This window comes from Hylobates moloch, unplaced genomic scaffold, assembly GCF_009828535.3.
Source record: "Hylobates moloch isolate HMO894 unplaced genomic scaffold, HMol_V3 SCAFFOLD_12, whole genome shotgun sequence".
In the NCBI taxonomy this organism is placed as follows: Eukaryota; Metazoa; Chordata; class Mammalia; order Primates; family Hylobatidae; genus Hylobates; species Hylobates moloch.
Genome location: NW_026652287.1, coordinates 9,391,832 through 9,417,878, shown reverse-complemented (window position 1 = coordinate 9,417,878; position 26,047 = coordinate 9,391,832). Strand labels below are relative to the sequence as shown.

The 26,047-nt window shown below is 43.6% G+C and overlaps 1 protein-coding gene across 14 annotated transcripts in view; it reads right to left on the bottom strand.

Moving 5' to 3' along the window:
• MPHOSPH9 (M-phase phosphoprotein 9) overlaps positions 1–26,047 on the bottom strand; it is a 96,856-nt gene that overhangs the window by 53,642 nt on the left and 17,167 nt on the right. For 12 of the 14 annotated variants that reach the window (XM_058425667.1, XM_058425668.1, XM_032168383.2 and 9 more), the window contains 6 exons: positions 25,157–25,310; positions 20,807–20,896; positions 19,131–19,654; positions 16,278–16,401; positions 9,744–9,834; positions 4,772–4,878 (listed from right to left, as the gene is read on the bottom strand). In XM_058425667.1, coding sequence (XP_058281650.1) covers positions 4,772–4,878; positions 9,744–9,834; positions 16,278–16,401; positions 19,131–19,654; positions 20,807–20,896; positions 25,157–25,310 — 1,090 coding nt within the window. The remainder of the gene's footprint in view (positions 1–4,771; positions 4,879–9,743; positions 9,835–16,277; positions 16,402–19,130; positions 19,655–20,806; positions 20,897–25,156; positions 25,311–26,047) is intronic. The other 2 variants (XM_058425673.1, XM_058425676.1) reach the window with 2 other exon arrangements.

Sequence of the window (26,047 nt, the reverse complement as noted above, 5' to 3'; positions counted from 1 at the left end):
TGGTGGCTCACGCCTGTAATCCCAACACTTTGGGAGGCCAAGGCAGGTGGATCACTTGAGGTCAGAAGTTCGACACCAGCCTGGCCAATATTGGTGAAACCCCATCTCTACTAAAAACACAAAAATTAGCTGGGTGTGGTGGCGCGTGCCTGTAATCCCAGCTACTTGGGAGGCTGAAGCAGGAGAATTGCTTGAACCCAGGAGGCGGAGGATGCAGTGAGCTGAGATCGCACCACTGCATTCCAGCCTGTGAAACAGAGCGAGACTCTGCCTCAAAAAAAATAGTACCACAATTCCCATAATCCTGCTGTAGAATTCATTCCTTACATGCCAATAACCTAAAGAAGCCTTTTCAAGACCTGAAGCCTGTGAAGAGTAGCATTACTCCAGCTATGGCCACAGCCTGGTGGCCTGGGGGAATAGTTGGGGTTATTCTATTCAAAGCTCATGGGAATAGAAAAGTACCACTTTTCACCACTTTTATGTTCTTGTCATGTTAACATCTCTAAAGTAGGGATGCCTCTTGTAATTAATGGCATCTTATAATTGCTTTGGGCCAAGTTGTGGTTGTGATAGACTGTCATTCCCTGCTCATGAGCTCAAAATTGGCCAAATAGGTATCAGCAGCTTGGAAGACAAACCTACACACTACAATGAAGCTCCTGAGGACCAATATTTAAGAGAACGGTGAATCAGACACCTTTAGCAACATACTACACATGAGAGTCCAAAGCGGGCTAGTCCTACATGCTACTAAGACAGGTAAAAAGCAAAAAGGCCTCTTCCATTCTTTTTAAAGAAATGCAGAATCGCTGATGCTCTTGGTGGGCTAGAAGAAGATAATGTGGGAAAACACAGAAACTAACACCAAGGTGAAGAGAGAGAAGTGGCCAGGCATAGTGGTTCACATTTGTAATCCCAGCACTTTGCGAGGCTGAGGCAGGAGGATTGCTTGAGTCCAGGAGTTCGAGAAACCAGCCTGGGTAACATAGAGAGACATTGCCTCTACTAAAAAAAAAAAAAAAAAAATGAGCCAGATGTGGTTGCACATGACTGTAGTCCCAGCTACTCAGGAGGCTGAGGCAAGAGGATCGCCTGAGCCCAGGAGGTTGAGTCTGCAGTTATCTATGATCAAGCTGCTATACTCCAGCCTGGGTAACAGAGTGAGACCATAAAGAAAGAAAGAGAGAAAGAGAGAGAGAGAAGAGAAGAGAAGAGAAGAGAAGAGAAGAGAAGAGAAGAGAAGAGAAGAGAAGAGTATAACCCTCTGAGAAGGAAAGAATTTTAGCCACTTTTATTTCACTTATGTTTTCCTTTTTAAAGTATGCATAAGAGTTATATAATAAGCCAGGCACAGTGGCTCACACCTATAATCTCAGCACTTTGGGAGGCTGAGGCAGGTGGGTCACAAGGTCAGGAGATCGAGACCATCCTGGCCAACATGGTGGAACCTCGTCTCTACTAAAAACACAAAAAAATTAGCTGGGCATGGTAGCGCATGCCTGTAGTCCCAGCTACTCAGGAGGCTGAAGCAGGAGAATCGCTTGAACCCAGGAGGTGGAGGTTGCAGTGAGCCGAGATCACACCACTGCACTCCAGCCTGGCAACACAGCAAGACTCTGTCTCAAAAAAAAGTTATATAATAGGCCAGGCACAGTGACTCACAGCTGTAATCCCAGCACTTTGGGAGACCAAAGCAGGGGAATCACTTGAGCCCAGGAGTTTGAGACCAGCCTAGGCAACACAGCAAAAATCCTATCTCTATTAAAAAAAAAAAAAAGTTACTGATACATAATAAAACCTATGTTTAAGTCTAAAGACTCTTTCCATAAGAACAAAATATAAATTCTAAAGTGGTTAAAAAAAAAAAAAAAGCATTGTATCAGTCTAATTTATAAATTTTTCTTGGTAGAACATGAAATGGGAAACCTTAAAGTTGACAATACCATAGAGTCAACAAAATGTAGTATCCACTCACTTACTGATGTTCAAGATCAAGTAACACTGTGAGCCCTGCAACTGCAAAGCCTACTAAGCCTGCCTTGCCCCCTACAATCTTAACTCCCTCATCCTTCATTTCTCTGTGTTGACCTGTGTCTTTTTGTTCCTTTCATGAAGTATGGAATGTTGGTTTCCGTCACTGAAACTCTGATGCTTACAAGTACGTTGCCCCGTCTGTCTGTCTGTACATGTCATTCATTTTTATGTCTCTTGGTTACTTTAATAGTATCTCTCCTTTCCCCAGGTACTCCTTCACTACCTGATCAAAATACAGAAGTGAAGGCCGGGTGCAGTAGCTCATGCCTGTAATCCCAGCACTTTGGGAGGCCAAGGCAGGCGGATCACCTGAGGTCAGGAGTTCGAGAGCAGCCTGGCCAATGTGGCGAAACCCCGTCTCTACACAAATACAAAACATAGCTGGGCATGATGGCAGGTGCCTGTAATCCCAGCTACTTGGAAGGTTGAGGCGGGAGAATCACTTGAACCCAGGAGGCAGAGATTGCAGCGAGCCGAGATCACACCATTGCACTCCAGCCTGGGCAACAGAGTGAGACTCCGTCTCAAAGAAAAAAAAAAGAAAGAAAAAATACAGAGGTGAAATAGGTACATTGACCTACATTTACTGGATAGTTTTATTTCTTTGCTCTTAAATTTAAAAAAGAAAATGGGCCAGTGCAGTGGCTCACGCCTGTATTCCCAGCACTTTGGGAGGCTGATGTGGGAGGATCACCAGCCTGGCCAACATCACGAAACTCCCTCTCTACTAAAAATACAAAAATTAGCCGGGTATGGTGGCACATGCCCATAATCCCAGCTACTCAGAAGGCTAAGGCAGGAGAATCACTTGAACCTGGAACCACTGCACTCCAGCCTAAGTGACAGACTGAGACTCCGTCTCAAAAAAAAAAAAAAAAAAAAAAATTTTTTTTTTAAATGTACCGCTCTTACTCAAAGAAAATCCAGCAAATTGGCCGGGCGCAGTGGTGCATGTCTGTAATTCCAGCACTTGGGAGGCCAAGGCAGGCAAATCACGAGGTCAAGAGATCGAGACCATCCTGACCAACATGGTGAAACCCCGTCTCTACTAAAAATACAAAAATTAGCTGGGCGTGGTGGCATGCGCCCATAGTCCCAGCTACTCAGGAGGCTGAGGCAGGATAATCACTTGAACCCGGGAGGCAGAGGTTGCAGTGATCTGAGATCGCGCCACTGCACTCCAACCTGGCGACAGAGTGAAACTGTCTCAAAAAAAAAAAAAAAAAAAAAAAAAAATACAGCAAATTAAGTTGCTCATAACTATGGTGGAAATGGATTGCGTAACAAATGAAAACGAATGGAGGTGTAACAAATGAAAAATCAACACCAATTCTGGGAAAAGGGGAAGAAATTAATAGCTGAGGACCTACTACATATGAAACAGTAGGCACAATCCATTTAATTTCACAAAACACTAACCAGCATTTTTTTTTCCCCTTTTTGAGACAGGGTCTCACTCTGTCACACCGGCTAGAGTGCAATGGTGTGACCTCCTGGGCTCAAGTGATCCTCTCACCTCAGCCTTCCAAAGTACAAGGATTACAGGTGTAAGCTACCATGCCCAGCCCAAACCAGCCAGAATTTTTTAAAAGTGGAATTTTTAATTCTATTTTTTTCTGTTGTTGTTTTTGCTGAGATGGAGTCTCACTCTGTCACCCAGGCTGGAGTGCAGTGGCACCATCTTGGCTCACTGCAATCTCCACCTCCTGGGTTCAAGTGATTCTCCTGCCTCAGCCACTTGAGCAGCTGGGATTACAAGTGCATGCCACCACACCCAGTTAATTTTTGTATTTTTAGTAGAGATGGGGTTTCACCATGTTGGCCAGGCTGGTCTTGAACTCCCAACCTCAGGTGATCTGCCCGTCTTGGTCTACCAAAGTGCTGGGATTACAGGCTTGAGCCATGGCACCCAGCCTTTAATTCCACTTTTAAGAAGCACTGCTAAGATTACGTAAGGAAAAAATGACAGATTGAATTTGAAAACGAGTGAGTATAATTGTAAAGCCCATGCTTTTCCCAGTATTTTAGAAGTTGAAAAATAAAATTTATACTGGAGTACTTAGCAACAATTGTAAAACACAAACACACACAATTTTTTTTTTCTTTGAGATGGAGTTTCACTCTCGTTGCCCAAGCTGGAGTGCAATGGCACGATCTCGGTTCACTGCAGCCTACACCTCCCAGGTTCAAGTGATTCTCCTGCCTCAGCCTCCCGAGTAGCTGAGATTAATAGGCACACGCCACCACGTCTGGCTAATTTTTTTGTATTTTTAGTAGAAACGGGGTTTCACCGTGTTAGCCAGGCTGGTCTCGAACTCCTGACCTCAGATGATCCGCCGCCTCAGCCTCCCAAAGTGCCGGGATTACAGGATTACAGGCCACCATGCCCAGCCCACAGTGTGTGTGTTGGGTTTTTTTTTTTTTTTTTTTTTGAGACGGAGTCTCGCTCTGTCACCCAGGCTGGAGTGCAGTGGCGCAGTCTCGGCTCACTGCAAGCTCCGCCTCCCAGGTTCACGCCATTCTCCTGCCTCAGCCTCTCCGAGTAGCTGGGACTACAGGCACCTGCCACCACGCCCAGCTAATTTTTTGTATTTTTAGTAGAGACGGGGTTTCACCGTGTTAGCCAGGATGGTCTCGATCTCCTGACTTCATGATCCGCCCGCCTCGGCCTCCCAAAGTGCTGGGATTACAGGTGTGAGCCACCGCGCCCAGCCACAGTGTGTTTTTAAATTACCTGGTTTGGTGACACATCTGTGGAAGACACTGATATGAACGTCTTCTCTAAAGTTTCAGGCAAAGCGTGGTGCATATCCTTTTCCTCTAGTTTCCAGTAGGCCAATCCTGACGTGCACAAATACACAGAATAGAAAAGAGTAAGGAAAAAACAAAAATGCTTTCTAGAATAACATTTCTACCTAAAGGAAATTAAATATGGGAAGAAACTAATTTTGGGTTAAAGTAATTTGAATTTTGATGGAAAAAAGGTTATCTAAATTCCTTATTATGTAAGAGTCCTAACTGTATGCAAATGTTTAAAACTGAAATATAAAAAGTCAAGATGAGTTGGTACAATTTAAAATATATATTTTTGGCCAGGCATGGTAGCTCACACCTGTAATCCCAGCCCTTTGGGAAGCTGAGGCAGGAGGATTACCTAACGTCAGGAGTTTGAGACCAGCCTGGCCAACGTGGTGAAGCCCCATCTCTACTAAAAATCCAAAAATCAGCCAGGTGTGGTGGCACACACTGTAATACCAGCTACTTGGGAGGCTGAGGCATGAGAATTGCTTGAACCCAGGAGACAGAGGTTGTAGTGAGCTGAGATGGTGCCACTGCACTCCAGCCTGAGTGATAGAGTGAGTGATAGAGTCTCAAAAAAAAAGAAAATAATAATAATAAAATAAATTTTTTTATTTTTTGAGACAGGGTCTCGCTTTGTCACCCAGGCTGGAGTGCAGTGGTGCCATCTCAGTCCACTGTGGTCTCTTTTTTTGAGACAGAGTCTGGCTCTGTTGCCCAAGATGGAATGCAGTGGAGTGATCTCGGCTCACTGCAACCTCCGTCTCCCGAGTTCAAGCGATTCTCCTGCCTCAGCCCCCTGAGTAGTTGGAATTACAGGCATGCGCCACCATAACCGGCTAATTTTTGGTTTGTTTTTTTCTTTTTTTTTTTTTTTTTTTTTTTTTTTTTTTGAGACAGTCTCACTCTGTTGCCCAGACTGGAGTGCAATGGCATGAGCTCAGCTCACTGCAACCTCTGCCTCCCAGGTTCAAGTGATTCTCCTGCCTCAACCTCCTGAGTAGCTGAGGTTACAGGCATGCACCACCACGTCCGGCTAATTTTTGTATTTTTAGTAGAGACAGGGTTTTGCCATTTTGGCCAGACTGGTCTCGAACTCCTGACCTCAAGTGATCTGCCTGCCTTGGCCTCCCAAAGTGCTGGGATAACAGGTGTGAGCCACCGTGCCCGGACTAATTTTTGTATTTTTAGTAGAGATGGGGCTTCACCATGTTGGCCAGGCTGGTCTCGAACTCCTGATCTCAAGTGATCCTCCTGCCTCGGCCTCCCAAAGTGCTGGGATTATAGGCATGGGCCACTGCGCCCAGCCCAGCTCACTGGAGTCTCAACCTTCCAGGTTCAAGACATCCTCCTGCCTTAGCCCTGCAAGAAGCTGGGACTACAGGCACACACCACCAAGCCCTGCTAATTTTTTTTGTACTTTTAGTAGAGACAGAGTTTTGCCATGTTACCCAGGCTGGTCTCGAACTCCAGAGCTCAAACAATCCACCCTCCTTGGCCTCCCCCAAAGTGCTAGGATTACAGTTGTGAGCTACCAGGTCCAGCCTTAAAATATATTTTAAAATAGACAATTTCTTTTCTTTTTTTTTTTTTTTTTTCTGAGACAGGGCCTCCATCTGTCACCCAGGCTAGAGTACAGTGGCGCAATCACAGCTCACTACAGCCCTGACCTCCCGAGCTCAAGCCATCATTCCCTTTCAGCCTCCCAAGTAGCTGGGACTATAAGATCACACCACCACACCTGGCTAATTTTTGTATTTTGTGTAGAGACGAAGTTTTGCTATGTTGCCCAGGCTGGTCTCAACCTCCTGGGGTCAAATGATCTGCCCACCTTGGCTTCCCAAAGTGCTGGGATCACAGGTGTGAGCCACCACGCCCAGCTGAGAATTTCTTTGTGAGTAGTATAGACATATAGAATCAATGTAAATAATTCAATAATTCAAATGTTTATTGAGCACCTATGGTGCCAGGCTGTGGAGGCAGGAAGAGTGAGACATGAAAAGTAAGTAAATCATGCAGTATATAGGTGGTAAGCACTCTGATGAGATTTTAAAACAGGATAAAGGGGATATGTAGTGGCGGGTGGGGTGGGAAGGCACTATTTTTGAATCAGGTGAACAGGGTTGGCTACTGAGAGGATAATTAAGAGGGCATCAGCCATTTTAGCCATGTATGAGGGAGCTCCCTCATACAGAGGGAAGAACATTTCAAGTATGGAAAACAGCCAATGCAAAAGTCCTAAAACCTATGTGGGACATTTGAGCAGACATCTCCCTTCTCATCAAAGAAACGGACAGAGCACGGCAAGGAGCAATGGCTCACGCCTGTAATCCCAGCACTTTGGGAGGCTGAGGCGGGCAGATCACCTGAGGTCAGGAGTTGAAGACCAGCCTGACCAACATGGAGAAACTCTGTCTCTACTAAAAATACAAAATTAGCTGGGCGTGGTGGTGCATGCCTGTAATCTCATCTTGGGAAGCTGAAGGCTGAGGCAGAAAAATCACTTGAACCCGGGAAGCGGAGATTGCAGTGAGCCGAGATCACACCATCGCACTCCAGCCTGGGCAACAAGAGCAAAACTCTGTCTCAAAAAAAAAAAAAGGGACAGAGTACAATCCCCAGCCTACAATGGTTTGACTCATTTTTTGTTTTTTACTTTTTCATGGTGCAAAAGTGATACGCAGTCAGTAGAAACCATACTTTGAGTACCCATATGACCATTCTGTTTTTCTTTTTTTTTGAGACAGAGCCTGGCTCTGTCTCCCAGGCTGGAGTTCAGTGGCACAATCTCGGCTCACTGCAAGCTCCGCCTCCTGGGTTCATGCCATTCTCCTGCCTCAGCCTCTCGAGTAGCTGGGATTACAGGCGCCCGCCACCAAGCCCAGCTAATTTTTTGTATTTTTAGTAGACATGGGGTTTCACTGTATTAGCCAGGATAGTCCCGATCGCCTGACCTCATGATCCGTCCGACCCGGCCTCCCAAAGTGCTGGGATTACAAGCATGAGCCACAGCGCCCGGCTGACCACTCTGTTTTTCACTCTCGGTATTCAATAAAGTATATGAAATAGTCAATACTTTATTATAAAATACTTTGTGTTAGATAACTTTGCCCAACTGTAGGCTAATGTAAGTGTTCTGAGCACATTTAATGTACACTAGGCTAAGCTATGATGTTTAATAAGCTAGGTGTACTAAATGCATTTTCAATTTTTTTTTTTCTCGAGACAAGGTCTTGGTGTTGCCCAAGCTGGAGTGCAGTGGCGTGATCACGGCTCACTGCAGCCTTGACCTCCCAGACTCAAGCAATCTTCCCATTTCAGCTTTCCAAGTAGCTAGCACTACAGGCGCATCACCAACCCTGGTGAATTTTTTAACTCTTTTGCAGAGATGGGGTCTCAACTTGTTGCTCAAGCTGGTCTCAAACTCATGGCCTCAAGCGATCCTCACACCTTGGCCTCTCGAAGTGCTGGGATTACAGGCATGAGCCACTGTGCCCAGCCCACTTTCAACTTATGATATTTTCAATTTATGGTGGGTTTATCAGGACATAACCCCATTGTAATTCGAGGAACAACTCAGTATATAACTGAGGTCAGGCCGGGCGCAGTGGCTCATGCCTGTAATCCCAGCACTTTGGGAGGCCGAGGCGGGTGGATCAGCTGAGGTCAGGAGTTCGAGACCAGCCTGACCAACATAGCGAAACCCTGCCTCTACAAAAATTCAAAAAAATTAACCGGGCATGGTGGCGCACGCCTGTAATCTCAGCTACTCAGGAGGCTGAGGCAGGAGAATCTCTTGAACCCAGGAGGTGGAGGTTGCAGTGAGCCGAGATCGCAGCACTACACTCTAGTCTGGGCGACACGGTGAGACTCCGTCTCAAAAAAAAAAAAAAAAAAAGTGAGGTCAAAGAGGTAACAGGGCTAGGTTGTTAGGCACTGTGGGCCCCTGTAGGGACTCTGTGAACAACAGGGTTTGGAGAGGAGGAGTCACATGATGTGACTTAACTTTTCAGAGGATCACTTTGTCTACTATGTTGAGAATAGACTGAAGTGTGCAAGAGTGGAAGTGGGGAGGCTGGTTAGGAAGACAGCAGCAACCCAGGTGACAGATGAGAGGCCACTCTTAGGCTTGAAGCCGTGGAGGTGGTAAGAAGTGGTGGGATTCTGGAAAGTTTTGTAAGGCAAAGCTAATTCATCCTGATGAATTGGATGTGGGATATGGAAAAAAAATAAAGTCTGTATATAAAGCCATTAAGATTGGAATAAGCTCACCATGGAGTGTAAAGAATGGCTCAGAGGGTTTGAATTTAATTCATTTTGGACTACCCGAAAAAGGCTGATGATTTTTACAGCTGTTCAAAACAACTGCAAAAGTACTTCTTCATTCTGTTTATAGATCTTGTAACATAAATTAAGACAAGAAAGGTGGCTGGGCATGGTGGCTGAAGCCTGTAATCCCAGCACCTTGAGAAACAGAGGCGGGTGGATTGCTTGCACCCAGGAGTTCAAAACCAGCTGGGGCAACATGGCGAAACCCCGTCTCTACAAAAAAATACAAAAGGTAGCTGGGCATGGTGGCGCTGCCTGTTGTCCTGACTATTCTTGGGAAGCTGAGGTGGGAGGATCAATTGAGCCCAGGAGACAGAGCCTGCAGTGAGCTGTGATCACACCACTGCATCCCAGCCTGGGTGACAGAGTGAGACCTTGTCTCAAAAAACAAAACAAACAAAGGTAAGGCTGCTACCAGAGAACACCACAACACATTTACAAAACCATACTACTATACAGTATCATCCTATAAGGAGAAATGTAGGCAAGTTGTTTTTTAAAAACAATGCTCTAAAAATCTAAGTACCTTCCTCTGAGTGTAGTTTAGGTTAAAAAAAATAAAAATTTAAGTATCATACCTGTTCCTGAATCAGACATCCAAGCATTTGGAGTTTCATCTGGTTTACTGAGGTAAAAAGCACGAGGATGTGTAGCAGCAGCAAAATCAGACTACAAGAAAGAAAACTATTGGTTGACAGCTAAAAGTCATTAGGCACAATCTGCTGACCCAAGAAATGAGAGCCAGGCCTCAAACCAGGTGGAGAGAAACCTTCAGAGGGTTCAAAGAAGAAAGCCTGGGCCAGGCGCAGTAGCTCACGCCTATTATCCCAGCACTTTGGGAGGCCGAGGCGGGTGGATCACGAGGTCAAAAGTTCGAAACCAGCCTGGTCAAGATGATGAAACCCCGTCTCTACTAAAAATACAAAAATTAGCCGGGCGCAGTGGCGGGTGCCTTTAATCCCAGCTACTCGGGAGGCTGAGGCAGGAGAATCACTTGAACCTGGGAGGCAGAGGCTGCAGTGAGCCGAGATCGCGCCACTGCACTCTAGCCTGGGCACAGAGCAAGACTCTGTCTCAAAAAAAAAAAGAAAGCCTGGTTTCCCCATGGTTACAAGAATGCTACCTGACAGGAATTCACTGTCATACATTTTTTTTTTTTTTTTTTGCCTGTGTAATTTACAAAAGTTTATTTCGGTTCTCCATGGAGCTGGAAGGAGAAAAATGGGGGCAGGTATTATTTCGTGAGTTCAGACCTAAAATGTATGTATAATTTGCCATTTACTTCCAAAACAAATTTGAGGTGCCTAGAATTAAAGTCATTTAGTATAAAAATTAATGTAAAAGCTCTAACAATTCATTTTTATCATAATTACAATAAATCAGATTAACTCTAAAAACCATAAATCAATAATATGAGCCTTAAGTAGTAGACTACTTCCTATATACAAACAATTGGTTAGTAGTCCCTGCTTACTTATCAATTCTAGTAAAAATTCTGAGCAAATCAATCCTCACAACATCTCTGACACTGTCGCAAGAAATGTGTTTCCAGAGATATGTGATGAGACTATTTCTTTTTTTTTTTTTTTTTGAGGCGGAGTCTCGCTCTGTCGCCCAGGCTGGAGTGCAGTGGCGCAATCTCAGCTCACTGCAAGCTCCGCCTCCCGGGTTCACGCCATTCTCCTGCCTCAGCCTCTCCGAGTAGCTGGGACTACAGGCGCCCGCCACCACGTCCGGCTAATTTTTTTGTATTTTTAGTAGAGACGGGGTTTCACCGTGGTCTCGATCTCCTGACCTCGTGATTCACCCGCCTCGGCCTCCCAAAGTGCTGGGATTACAAGCGTGAGCCACCGCGCCCGGCCTGTGATGAGACTATTTCTATCAGAATTTTTCTTATCAGGTCCCTCATGAAACTTTTAATTTCTGTAAAGAGTATGTAACCATCCGTGAACCCATTGCCAAAGTAAAAGCACACTGAGATAACACTACCTACCAAGAAAGGGGATTAACACATCAGCCTTATAAGGCACCACTTTCTTTCTCATCAAGGAAGAAATTCCACCTGTTTGAATTTGTCTCACTACTTAAGACCAAGAGAAGGCCGGAGCGGTGGCTCACGCCTGTAATCCCAGCACTTTGGGAGGCCGAGGCAGGCAGATCACCAGGTCAGGAGATCGAGACCATTCTGGCTATCACAGGGAAACCCCGTCTCTACTAAAAATACAAAAAATTAGCCGGGCGTGGTCGTGGGCACCTGTAGTCCCAGCTACTCGGGAGGCTGAGGCAGGAGAATGGCATGAACCTGGGAGGCGGAACTTGCAGTGAGCTGAGATCGTGCCACTGCACTCCAGCCTGGGCGACAGAGCAAAACTCTGTCTCAGGAAAAAAAAAAAAAAAAAAAAAAAAGACCAAGAGAAGGTGACTGGAAAAGTCCAAGTCAAATAATCCCAAGCAAAATATTTTGTCCTTGTCTGGATTCTGAGATGCAAATTCAGTGCACTCGGCTGCCGCACACACACAGTGGGCTGGCAAGGGCTTATCTTACAGAGCCACCTGCTGTACTCTCCTGGGGGAAACAAGGCATCCACTGAAGAAAACAGGCCCAGCTTTTAATTAAAAATAAAAGTAGGGTGCAATGAAAAGCCCTTCTAAATATAAACCCTCTTAGTCCAAGAAGCTGGCCTAAGCTTAGCACAAGGACCTTAATGAGTTTTAGTAACCATCTATTAGCCCATCTGAAAAACCACCACGGAAGCCCCTCAGCCTGTGAAATGGGATAGTCGAGTCTGTCCAAGACAAAGGACCAAGGAAACAAAGAGCAACTCAAGCCCTCCCTGGAAAACCCTTTTGCTAAACAATATGCAATTACAAAATTACTTCAAAGGCACTATTTACCCAAAATAAACTACCATTGCATAAAAAGAAAATTGGATCAGAAGAAAATCCTGGTAACAAGCATTCTCTGCTTTAGACTGAAACTGAAACCAATGAGAGCAGAAAAAGAACTAAATAAAGAGGAAAGTTCTAACTTTTGTGAATCCAGAATCACTCAAGAAATGCATTTCGGCGGGGGGGGGGGGGGGGGGGGGCGCGTCTCTGATTCACCAACCACCATGAGCTCGAAATCATTTAGGGTTCAGAAATATCAAAGAAACTTGATTTCCCCTAGTAATTTAATACCGAATATTTCAGTTACCCAAAAAAAGGAAAACTAAAACTTGTCCAGGAGATGATCAAAGAAAGACTCAGAGGGAATCACTGCCTCCTCACTGCCTCCACTTTCTGCCCTATGATCGCAAGAGGTAGAAGATGTGAGCAGAAGAGCATTTCAAAGGCAGGGCCAGACCATGGGCAGCTGGTCTGATTCTCCACTGAATAGAGAAGAAAAATTAGGCGGTGGCCTAATTAACCAGCAGCTCCTAGACTCTACCGCACATCAGCATCACCTGATTAAAAGTCCCAAAACACAGGTCAGCACCTGGGTTTGGAAGCCAGGAGAAGTAGAGTTTTAAATCTCCTCAGGTGAGTCTAATGTGCAGCAAAGGCAGAACCACGGTGCTACGTGGCATATACTGAGCTACAATCACAAAGGACAGCAAGAACATCGGCGAACCCACTGAGTACATAACCACAAGGCCAAAGTTTATCAGAAGCGGAAGTCTGCACAAGAAGAGATGTAATCTTAGGAAAAACAGAAGAAAAGAAACTATTGTGTATGAAAACATTCTCGCTTTATGCCAATCTATCCCAATGAGAAAAAGCAATTTTTACCCGTCTCCAAATGTTTTTTGCTGTCATACCAAACAAGGATACACCATCCTTGATGGCATAGAGAGTCAACAGAATAGAACTACCAACACAGTTCTAAACCAAAGGGCTTTTCTAAAATAGACCTACCAACACAGTACCTAAATGACTTTTCTAAAACAGAACACAATGCTAAATGGCTTTTCTAAAATAGAACTAACCAGTGACTCATGCCTGTAATCCCAGCATTTCGGAGGCTGAGGCAGGTGGATCACCTGAGGTCAAGAGTTCAAGACTAGCCTGGCCAACATGGTGAAATCCCGTCTCTACTAAAAATACAAAAAAATTAGTCAGGCATGGTGGCACATGCCTGTAATCCCAGCTACTCGGGAGGCTGAGGCAGGAGAATCACTTGAACCCGGGAGGCAGAGGTTGCAGTAAGCCGAGATTGTGCCACTGGGCAACAGAGCGAGACTCCGTCTCAAAATAAAAGAAAAAAACTAACAACACTGTATTGAATGGCTTTTCTAGAGCTATCAATATAGTACTAAAGGGCTTTTCTAGAATAAAACTAGCAACACAGTACTAAAGGGCTTTCCTAGGCCACAGAAGCTTTTGTGGTTCATAGAGCTTCATTTACCTTCACTTCCCTCCTCTTCAATATAAATCTGAAAAAGTACAAAGAATGGTGATATCAGGAAGCCTAAATTGAAGAAATAAAATTTATTGAAAGAGGAATAAACAATGCCTATGAAGGCTGTAGGACTATCTTCTTATGCTCTCTTTAATAGATCTTTTTCATAGGATGACAAAAAGACCATGTTCAGGATGGTAAGACATGGCCAGTTTCTAAAGGTATTGGGTTGGTAGAGGGACCTGATTTTGCCATTTCAATGTATTATACTAAACAATGCTATTCTGTGACAAATTTAGAGCAATAAGGGCTATACAGGCATAATAAAAATTATCTGGCCAGGCACAGTGGCTCATGCTTGTAATCTCAGCATTTTGGGAGGCCAAGGCAAGAGGATCACTTGACGCCACGAGTTTGAGACCAGCCTGGGCAACATAGTGAGACTCTGTCTCTACAAAAATATATTTTAAAAAAATTTCTTAGGCCGGGCGCGGTGGCTCACGCTTGTAATCCCAGCACTTTGGGAGGCTGAGGCGGGCGGATCACGAGGTCAGGAGATCGAGACCACGGTGAAACCCCGTCTCTACTAAAAATACAAAAAATTAGCCGGGCATGGTGGCAGGCGCCTGTAGTCCCAGCTACTCGGAGAGGCTGAGGCAGGAGAATGGCGTGAACCCAGGAGGCGGAGCTTGCAGTGAGCCGAGATCGCGCCACTGCACTCCAGCCTGGGTGACAGAGCGAGACTCCGTCTCAAAAAAAAAAAAAAAAAAAAAAATTTCTTTTGGCCAGGAACAGTGGCTCACGTCTATAATCCCGGCACTTTGGGAGGCTGAGGTGAGTGGATCACTTGAGGTCAGGAGTTCAAGACCAGCCTAACCAACATGGCGAGACCCCATCTCTACCAAAAATACAAAAATAAGCCAGGCGTGGTGGCATGCGCTTATAGTCTCGGCTACTCAGGAGGCCAAGGCAGGAGAATCGCTTGAACCCAGGAGACAGAAGTTGCAGTGAGCTGAGATTATGTCACTGTAATCCAGCCTGGGCAACAGAGCAAGACTCCATGTCAAAAAAATAAATAAATTAATAAATAAATAAAAGAAATGTTTAAAATCTGAATTATCTGAAACTCAAATTGAAATAATTTTTTAAAAACCTTACTCAATATCTATAATCTCTTAATTAAAGTAGCTGCTAGGTTAGCAAAAGGGCCATACAGAATTTCAACATTTAATCTCTCACAATTTGGATTATAAATTCAGAACTGTTCAAATTTCTTTTTTTTTTTTTTTTTTTGAGACGGAATCTCGCTCTGTCGCCCAGGCTGGAGTGCAGTGGCGCAATCTCGGCTCACTGCAAGCTCCGCTTCCCGGGTTCACGCCATTCTCCTGCCTCAGCCTCTCCAAGTAGCTGGGACTACAGGCGCCCGCCACCACGCCCGGCTAATTTTTTGTATTTTTAGTAGAGACGGGGTTTCACTGTGGTCTCGATCTCCTGACCTCGTGATCCACCCGCCTCAGCCTCCCAAAGTGCTGGGATTACAAGCGTGAGCCACTGCGCCCGGCCAGAACTGTTCAAATTTCAACCTTTTTTTTTTTAGAAGGAATCTTGCTCTTTTGCCAGGCTGGAGTGCAATGGTGTGATCTTGGCTCACTGCAACCTCCGTCTCCCCAGTTCAAGTGATTCTCCTGCCTCAGCCTCCCGAGTAGCTGGGACTACAGGCGCATGCCACCACACCTGGCTAAGTTTTGTATTTTTAGTTAGGGATGAGGTTTCACCATGTTGACCAGGATGGTCTCGATCTCTTGACCTCGTGATCTGCCCACCCCGGACTCCCAAAGTACTGGGATTACAGGCATGAGTCACTTGGCCCAGCCTCAACTTTAAGATTACAGTATTACTTCTTACAACTTAATAATAATATAAATTATTTGAAAGTTTATTTTAAACAATTAAATGGATTACTCTCTGGCTAAATGTAAACATTTGCAGTACAAAGAGAAATAGGACCTTTGCAAATGATTCATTTTCATAATATTTTATCCTTTATTAGCTTTGATTTGTAGCCTACTAAAGAAGAAACACTTACAGCAAATCATTATTTCTAATCCTCTGAAACACCAAAAGAAAGATGTATAAACGGGCCGGGCACAGTGGCTCATGCCTGTAATCCCTGCACTTTTGGAGGCCAAGGTGGGTGGATCACCTGAGGTCAGGAGTTCGAGAGCAGTCTGGCCAACATGGTGAAACCCCGTCTCTACTAAAAATACAAAAAATTAGCTGGGCGTGGTGGCGGGCGCCTGTAGTCCCAACTACTCAGGAGGCTGACGCAGGAGAATGGCATGAACCTGGGAGGCGGAGCTTGCAGTGAGCCGAGATTGCGCCACTGCACTCCAGCCTGGGCGACAGAGCGAGACTCCATCTCAAAAGAAAAAAAAAAAAAATTGGCCAGGCATGGTGACACACGACCGTAATCCCAGGTACTGGGGAGGATGAGACAGGAGAATCGCTTGAACCTGGGAGGTGGAAGTTGAAGTGAGCCAAGATCATGTCATTGCACTCCAGCCTGGGCCACAAGAGCGAAACTCCCGTCTCAAAAAAATTATAAAAAAATGTATAAATGAACAAATTAACAATACAAAAGAAAGGGCACAAGAGTTTTGTTCATGAGCGTGTACTAAACCCACATAATCATCAGTACTGGAGCCCGCAGGGAAAGTGACTTGTCACCTACTTTCTCAATTGGTGTCTTCTTGCTTTGCTCATTTCCTTGTTTAGATCTTGAACCTCCATCTTCTACATGTGGTCTCTTTGGTTGGTTCTGCTTCAGTTTTTGTGCCCATGATGTTATAGCATTACTATTTAAGAAGAGAAAACCAAATTACTTTTTTGTTTTGAGACAAGAGTCTCGCTGTATCGCCCAGGCTGGAGTACAGTGGCGCAATCTCAGTTCACTGCAACTTCCATCTCCTAGGTTCAAGCAATTCTCGTGCCTCAGTCTTCTGAATAGCTGGGATTACAGACGCACCACCACGCCCAGCTAATTTTTGTATTTTTACTAGATATGGGGTTTTACCATGTTGGCCAGACTGGTCTCAAACTCCTGACCTCTGCCCGCCTCACCCTCCCAAAGTGCTGGGATTACAGGCATCAGCCACCACACTGGGTTCCAAAATTATTTCTTTAGATACTTCACATATAAAGCTAACCACCAGTTGCTTTCAGTTGTTTTTGTTTTTCTTCTTTTTCATTTTTTTTTAGAGACCCTCTCTGTCACCCAGGCTAGAATGGAGTGGCAGTGGTGCAATCACAAGATTGCACAAGGTCAGGAAGCCTGACCTTCCTCAGCTCAGGTGATTCTCCCACCTCAGCCTCCCAAGTAGCTGGGACCACAAGCGGGCACCACCATACCCAGCTAATTTTTGTACTTTTTTTGTAGAGACAGGGTCTTGCCATGTTGCCCAGGCTGATCTCGAACTCCTGGGCTCAAGTGATCCACCCGTCTCAGCCTCCCAAACTGCTGGGATTACAAGTGTGAGCCACTGCGCCCAGCCAGTTGTTTTTTCTAATAGTGGTAAGATAATGATTTTTTATTAATTCACCTACATTACTTTTTTCAATTTCTTATTATCAAAGGCAAAGTAAACAAAAAGACTAACAGTGACTGGTCTGGTGCGGTGGCTTACGCCTGTAATCCCAGCACTTTGGGAAGCCGAGGCGGGAGGATCACAAGGTCAGGAGGTCGAGACCATCCTGGCTAACATGGCGAAACCCTGTCTCTACTAAAAGCTACTCAGGAGGCTGAGGCGGGAGAACGACGTGAACCCGGGAGGCAGAGCTTGCAGTGAGCCGAGATCGCGCCACTGCACTCCAGCCTGTGCAACAGAGCGAGACTCCATCTCAAAAAAGAAAAAAAAAAAAAACACTAACGGTGACTAATAATACACAAAGTCTGTAGCCATAGACTAGAACAAAAACCACCACATTTGCCCTTCCAAGTGCTAAATGTATCTCTACAATGAGAGCGTATTTGTTGGCATAAATCAGTCGTTATACTTGAACATACATAAGATTTGTGTTGCTTTAGATGACACAATTCAGGGATATGAAACTAAAAACTTGGGATAAATTATGAAATTTTTAAGGATTATTTGTTTTACAAACATTCAGCCACAGTTTACTAAAAAGACTCCTTTGTCATGAAACGTCACTAAATTTATAAAAATTCTTCTTATACATAAAAAACATTCAGGCTGGGCGCAGTAGCTCACGCCTGTAATCCCAGCACTTCGGGAGGCCAAGGTGGGCAGATGTTGTAAGACTACTAAACTCTCAGGAGTTCGAGACCAGCCTGGCCAACACGGCGAAACCCCGTCTCTACTAAAAATACAAAAATTAGCCGGACGTGGTGGTACATGCCTGTAGTCCCAGCTACTCACGAGGCTGAGGCAGGAGAATCACATGAACCCGGGAGGTAGAGGTTGCAGTGAGCTGTGATCGCACCACTGCACTCCAGCCTGAGTGACAGAACGAGACTCCATCTCAAAAAATAAATAAAAACAGAACAAAAGAAACAAACAAAAACATTCAGCAGGATACAGACTAGAAAAAAGAAAACAAAAAACATAGAATTGGGGCCAGGCACAGTGGCTCACACCGTAATCCCAGCACTTTGGGAGGCCGAAGCGGGCAGATCACCTGAGGTTAGGAGACAGACCAGCCTGGCCAACATAGTGGAACTCTGTCTCTACTGAAAATACAAAATTAGCCGGGTGTGGTGGCCCACACCTGTAGTCCCAGCTACTCAGGAGGCTTAAGGCAGGAGTATCACTTGAACCAGGGAGGCAGAGGTTGCAGTGAGCTGAGATTGCGCCACTGCACTCCAGCCTGGGAGACAGAGCAAGATTCCATCTCAAAAAAAACAAAACAGGCCGGGTGTGGTGGCTCACGCCTGTAATTCCAGCACTTTGGGAGGCTGAGGTGGGCAGATCACCTGAGGTCAGGAGATAGAGACCAGCCTGGCCAACATGGCGAAACCCCATCTCTACTAAAAAAAAAATATATATATATATACACAAAAATTAGAAAAAAAAAACATAAAATTGGGTAACCCTGTATATAATTTTCGGTTTCAGCTGGACATGGTAACATAGCACGCGCTCACAGTCCTAGCTACTCAGGAGGATCACTTGAGCCCAGGAATTTTAGGCTGCAGTGAGCTATGATTGCACCACGGCACACCAGCTTGGACAACAAAGCAAGACCCCCACCTTTAAAAAAAAAAAATTGTTCAAATTACATGAACATGTGTGACGAACTTCCACTATTGATACAGTCCTGTCTGCTAAAAATATCTTTTCTATTTTCTGGCAAAGCTTCTGACCTTAAGAGTTTAGTAGTCTTACAACATTACAGATGGGAAGAAAGTCAGTGTCATTAGAATATAGTGTGCTTTGTTTATTTCAATTTTCTACAGGCAACAAACTGATAAATGTTCAAATACATCTCATTCTATTATAGTCCATTAAAAGGAATGCTAGATTCTAAATGTAATAAACTCCCTTCGAATGATGGAAATTCTACTTACGTATTTGTTTTCCCACTGTATACTTCAGAAACCTTATTTTCACCAAGAAAATTATGTTCAAATTCACCAGGAAAAATGGATACATCTTCCTTTAAAGACACATGACACTCTTCAGGAGTCTGTATATAAAAATTCTCATTTTTCACACCATCTACAAGTGACGCAGCCGGCACTGCAGGTGATACATACTGTCCTTTGGGAACATTTACATGCTCCATGAACTCCTTAGGGTCTTTAGATTTGTACAGATTTAATTCTGAGATACAAAATGTGCCATATCCACTGCTTACTGAGCAACTATCCACATTGCAGTCTGGTTGTGACGTGGACATTTCTTGCTCTATTTCAGGTTCTGTGGATTCAGGATAATGGATAACAGATTCATTTCTCTCACTGCTTTCAGAAAAGAAACCCATTTGACTTTCCGAAGATACTTGTTTGTTTGAAGAATTTCCATCATAGGAAGCCAAGGAAGCACTACTAGTCTGTAATTTGACTAAATTTTTTATCTCCTCCTGTATATGCTGGAAATAAAAAGTTACAGATTTGGGTAAGAAAGTATATTAAACATCATAGTTTTATGACTGTTACAAGAATAGCATGTTTCAAAACATGGTGAGATATTATTCTAAAGATAATGTGATGCTTTATCTTTAGTTTATAAACAAAATTGAGGCTGGTGGCCAGGCACGGTGGCTCACACCTGTAATCCCAGCACTTTGGGAGGCTGAGGTGGGCAGATCACAAGGTCAGGAGCTCAAAACCAGCCTGGCCAACATGGTCAAACTGTGACTCTACTAAAAATTAGCCAGACATGGTGGTGCGCATCTGTAATTCCAGCTACTCAGGAGGCTGAGGCAGAAGAATTTCTAAAATGAACCCAGGAGGCAGAGGTTGCAGTCAGCTAAAATCGTGTCACTGCACGCCAGCCCGGGTGTCAGAGTGAGACCTTGTCTCAAAAAAAAAAATTGATATAACGTATTTTTTTCTTACAAATATAAAAAAGGATGCTAGGTGTGGTGGCTCACGCCTGTAATCCCAGCACTTTGGGAGGTCGAGGCGGGCAGATCAAGAGGTCAGGAGTTCCAGACCAGCCTGGCCAACACGGTGAAAGCCTGTCTCTACCGAAAATACAAAAATTAGCCAGGTATGGTGGCACACACCTGTATTCCCAGCTACTCAGGAGGCTGGGGCAGGAGAATGCTTGAACCTGGGAGGCAGAGGTTGCAGTGAGCCAAGACCATGCCATTGCACTCCAGCCTGGGCAACAGAGTGAGACTCCATCTCAAAAAAAATAAATAAAAATAAAAATAAAAAAGGGCTGGGCAGGAGGCCGAGGCGGGTGGATCACCTGAGGTCAGGAGTTTAAGACCAGCCTGGCGAACATGGCGAAACTCACGTCTACTAAAAATACCAAAATTAGCCGGGCGTGTTGGCGGGTGCCTGTAATCTCAGCTACTCGGGAGGCTGAGGCAGGAGAATGGCTTGAACCCGGGAGGCAGAGGTTGTAGTGAGCTGAGGTCAAGCCACTGTACTCCAACCTGGGCGACAAGAGTGAGACTCCATTTCTATATATGTGTGTGTGTGTGTATACATATATGTGTGTGTGTATATATATAGTATGTATGTATATGTATATGTATATAAAAAAGGAATCAATATAAATGATAACTTACTTGAATTTGGTTGTGGAACTGCTCCTGCTGGGCAACTATCTGTTCTTGGCATTGTTTCTCCACCAAATTGAATAGCTGTAACCACCTGGTCTATTAAATTATAAAATATGTTAGTTAAAAATAATTTTTTGACTTAATATTTCCCAGAACAATTCCTCCAGTGTAAAAGAGCCCTTTTTAGGTCATGATCCATCCCGAATCCCAAGAGCCATCAGCACTCTCATAGCTAGAGTATGCCAGTGCGCCACACCAAGGGAGCAGGGAGTTCTACAGAAGGCTACATTCAGCCTCAAGGCTGGGAAACTTTCAGCCACAGACCACATGCAGCAATACACAACATCAGCAAGTGGCTATGAAAACTACCTGCCTGCGTAAAGCCTTTCAGCATCTTTCCACTCCCAAGCTCTCCGTAGACGGCTCTGCATTGTCTGGCTCCTACGCACCTCCCCACTTCGGCCCAGCTCTCTGTCCCTTGCTGGCTACGCACCTGCCTCACGGGCATCCTCTGTTCTTGAGCATGCCAAAATTGTCTCCCGCCTCACAGCTGAGCACCTGCTGTGCCCGCCACCTCGCGAGCTCCTGCACAGCTCTCACCATGACTGCTGTCTTCCCATCCTGCAATTTCAGCCTAATTGTCATCTTCTCAAACCATCCTAACAGTTCCTTTCTTTCTTGTCATCCTATTTGTTTCCTTCATAGCATCTGCCACATCAGAAAGTCTCTTAAATGCTCACTTTGTGAACTCTGTCTCCTACCCCTGCCCCAAGCTCTCCACTAAAAACTCGTGGGGTCCTGGACAAATTAATTTGTACCTCAGTTTCCCACTTATCTCATAGGTGGTTAAGTGAATTTTTTTTTTTTTTTTTTATTATTTTTTTTTTTTATTTTTTTTTTTTTATTTTTTTTTTGAGTTAGATCTCATTCTCACCAAGGCTGAATGATGGGATGATCTGGCTCACTGCAACCTCCACCTCCGGATTCACCTCTCGCACCTCCAACCTCCCTAGTGAATTACAGGCATATGTTACTCATTTAATTTATATATATAATATAATATATATATATATATATTATATATATATTTTTTATTTTTTTTTTTTTTTGAGAGGGATTTTGCCTGTGGTGCAGTGGTGTGATCTTGGCTCACTGCAAGCTCTGCCTCCTGGGTTCACACCATTCTCCTGCCTCAGCCCCCAAGTAGCTGGGACTACAGGCACCCGCCACCACGCCCGGCTAATTTTTTTGTATTTTTAGTAGAGACGGGGTTTTACCGTGTTAGCCAGGATGGTCTCGATCTCCTGATCTCATGACTTGCCCACCTCGGCCTCCCAAAGTGCTGGGATTACAGGCGTGAGCCACTGCACCCCGTCGAATTTTTATATTTTTAGTAGAGACACGGTTTCACCATGTTGGCCAAGCTGTTCTCTAACTCCTGACCTCAAGTGATCCACCCGCCTCGGTCTCCCAAAGTGTTGGGATTACAGGCCTAAGTTTTAAATTTAAATATGATGCAGTGATCTCAATGGGGAAGGAACTCCATTTGGAAATATGTGAGGTCACAGTCATGACAAAGCTGGGGGGACATCACTGGCATTTAGTGGGCAGGGTCCAGGCATGCAGATCATAGGGCAGTCCCCCACGATGAAGAATTGTCCTGTGTCCATTTTATGTTACAAAACAATAAATATTTCGCACAGTATTCATAACACCAAAACAAACTTAAGTTTCAAAATCTCATGAGAAGTTGGTCAACCTTTCAGAAAAGCATGTCACCAGTGGAGGTGCCGTACACAATACCTGGATCATCAACACACCATAGCTATATCGATCTGTGTTCAGCTGCTGAATTCACAGTGAGTCTACATACAGGTAAACACGACTACTTCATTATGTCTTCTAATGAACATGTGCCTGACATGGATATATCCAAATACATGTTATTTTACTGTAAGTTTTTTATTTCTCCTTTATGTCACATTTAGGATAGTATATTGATTTTTTAAAGTGGGTACAGGTAGGTTATATTACCTATGAACTTCATTTCAGGATAATATAAATTGATGTTATTTTGAAAGCTGTTATAAAAAGAGAGCTCAGAGGCTGGGCACAGCGGCTCATGCCTGTAATTCCAGCACTTTGGGAGGCCAAGGTGGGTGGATCATTTGAGTTCATGAGTTCAAGACTAACCTGGGCAACATAGCAAAACCTTGTCTCAACAAAAAATACAAAAATTAGCTGGGCATGGTGGTGTGCACCTGTAGTCCCAGCAACTTGAGAGGCTGAGCTGGGAGGATGGCTTGAGCCCAAGAGGTTGAAGGTACAGTGAACAGAGACTGTGCCACTGCACTCCAGCCTGGATGACAGAATGAGACCCTATTTCCAAAAAAAAAAAAAAGAGAAGAAAAAGAAACAAAGAAAAGGAAGGAAGGAAGGGAGGGAGGGGAGAGGTAGGGCAGGGAGTATATTCTGATTCTGACTTAAGATGCTGATGTCAAAAAAAAAAAAATGTTGATTTCAAATTATTAAAAGTAACAATTTCTAGTTAAACACAAATTTTCCAGAAGTTAAACTACATTGTGGCAATGCCTCCTTTGTCCTAAAGCATGTTAATTCAGTTATCAAAAGCTAATGAGGGCCAGCCACGGTGGCTCATGCCTGTAATCCCAGCACTTTGGGAAGCCAAAGCAGGCAGATTACCTGAGGTCAGGAGTTCGAGACCAGCCTGGCCAACATGACAAAACCCCTTCTCTACTAAAAATACAAAAATTAGCTGGGCATGGTGGCGCTTGCCTGTGATCTCAGCTACTCGGGAGACTGAGGCAGGAGAATCACTGAACCTGGGAGGCAGTGATGGCAGTGAGCCGAGATCGCACCACCGCACTCCAGCCTGGGCAACAGAGCAAGACTCTGTCTCAGAAACAAACAAACAAATAAACAAAAAACTAATGAGTAGATACATTAGGGGAAACATTTAATATACTTAATAAACATTCCATTTTCAATTGCATTTGCAGGGGCATTTTTAAAGGTCTTTCACGTTAGTGCATACTGATTATTATATGCAAACAAGCATAAAGTATAAAAACTGAAAACTCAATTTTTTAAGCATATAGTAATACTTTTTTATAATTTCAATAATTATGGATAATGGATATAAATAATTACACTTAGCAGTTGCTGCTTCTGAATTCTTGAACCAGGTAATCTTTCATTTCACTTACTCTACATTCTGAAAAATAACACAAATTATGCTTCTAAAAGTATAATTAACGTTTAAAACAAGATCTAGTGCTTTCTAAGAATTAATAATGGTTTAAACATTTCTATAAAAAACTGTCAAATCCAGCCTTAGGAAAGTCTATCTTGAGCATTATCCTATGAAACAAAATTTATATATAAGTTTTTTTTTTTTTTTTTAACTGAGGGGGTCTTGCTATGTGCCCAAGCAGGTCACAAACTCCTGGGCACAAGCTATCCACCTCTGCCTCAAGTGCTAGGATTACAGGTTCTCTTTTTTTATATATATAGAGAGAGAGAGACAGGGTCTCAGTCTGTCACCCAGGCTGGAGTGTAGTGCTGTGATCATAGCTCACTGCAACCCTGACTTCCTGGGTTCGAGTGATCCTCCCACATCAGCCTCCCAAGTAGCTAGGACTACAGACACCGTGCCACCATGCCCAACTAATTTATTTATGTATTTATATTTGTAGAGACAGGGTCTCGCTATCTTGCCCAGGCTAGTCTCAAACTCCTGGCCTCAACCAAACCTCCTACCTTGGCCGCCTAAAGTGCTGGGACTATAGGCATGAGCCACTGTGCTCGGCCATGTAAGTATTCTTTTAACTGTTACATTTTTATATCACAATTTAACCTATGAACCAAAGAAAGAACCACTGATCTGAAAACAATATAATGCAATGTATCACAGCTGAATACGGTAAGGTACTAAATAGAAGCTTCAATTTCTAATTAGAACATTGAAAATATTTCAAAGTGGATTTAGTTTTTCAAAATGATGACAATTCCATATAAGTTACTGACAACATTACAATTAGTAACAATTTTAATAATTTTGGGATTCTCAGGTCTCTGAACCAAGACAATGTTTTAGTTCATATTTAATATACAAATTAGTATGTCTAATCAGTAATATATTGTTAAAAAATACTTTTGATCACCTTTTTCCCATTCATTCAATATCATTCCCAAATTAATATACTTGACCACTTTAGCATTAACTTAAAAGTGTCATGCTCTTCAAGACATAAATTTCTAATAATTTAGAGTTTAGTAGAGGTATGTATTAATATAATTATTTTAAAATTCCAAAAATAAAACAAAATTAGATACCTCACAGTTTTTCCAAAGTTCCGAATCAGTCTTTCCACTGTTTTGTAGCTCTTGCATTAAAGAAGTTAGGACTTCAACTGTACCTTGAATTACAGATGGTCTGGTCTTCCCTGAGAAAGAGGATACCCCATTTGTACTAAGGTGGGGACTACTTCTGTTGAAACATAAATAATTCAAATGGTTTTCTTCACTCTATCAAAGTGTTGAATAATTCAGCAGTTCAAGATTTAGCAGAGCAGTACAAAACCACTGACATTTAATCCTTTTAATGGCACCTCATTTGTTCAAAATGTGATCACAAGATGGTCCACAAAAGGAAAAGGCCAGTAAAAAGACCTCACTGTATTCTTTTTAAGAACACAACAGGAAGACCTTCTCCAAAAGTGAGAGAACACTCCAAAGAATCAGCAGAAAATAAAAAAAGTCTGTGCTAAACAATAAGATTAATTTCCAGCTTCTCTGATCTCAGCTATTCCAGAGGATTATTTCCCCCAACTTTAAGAACAGCCCTTCATTGTGCAGTGGGGATTCTTTCTCCACTGCCCCAAATGACAGTCAAATCTTGTTCACTGGATACCCTTAATTTGGTACGATAAGCTGATGCTTATCTCTGCACTATCTCTGAATAAAAGTTGTGCCAAGCAAATTAGCAGCAAATTTTCAGGACTTATTTAGCCTACTCAGTGCGTAAAACAGCTCTGATTCTTTCCAGGAGTACTGCTTTTCCAAACTTCAGTTATTTTGGATTTGTTTTATAAACAGATAATATATTTCAGGACATTAAAATGTACTTAAAATCTAGTCACCAAAAGATCATTTTCATTTATTTACTGCTTGATATCCTGCTTTCTTTCACAAATAATTTGTTTAAAAAAATGAAAATAACAGTAA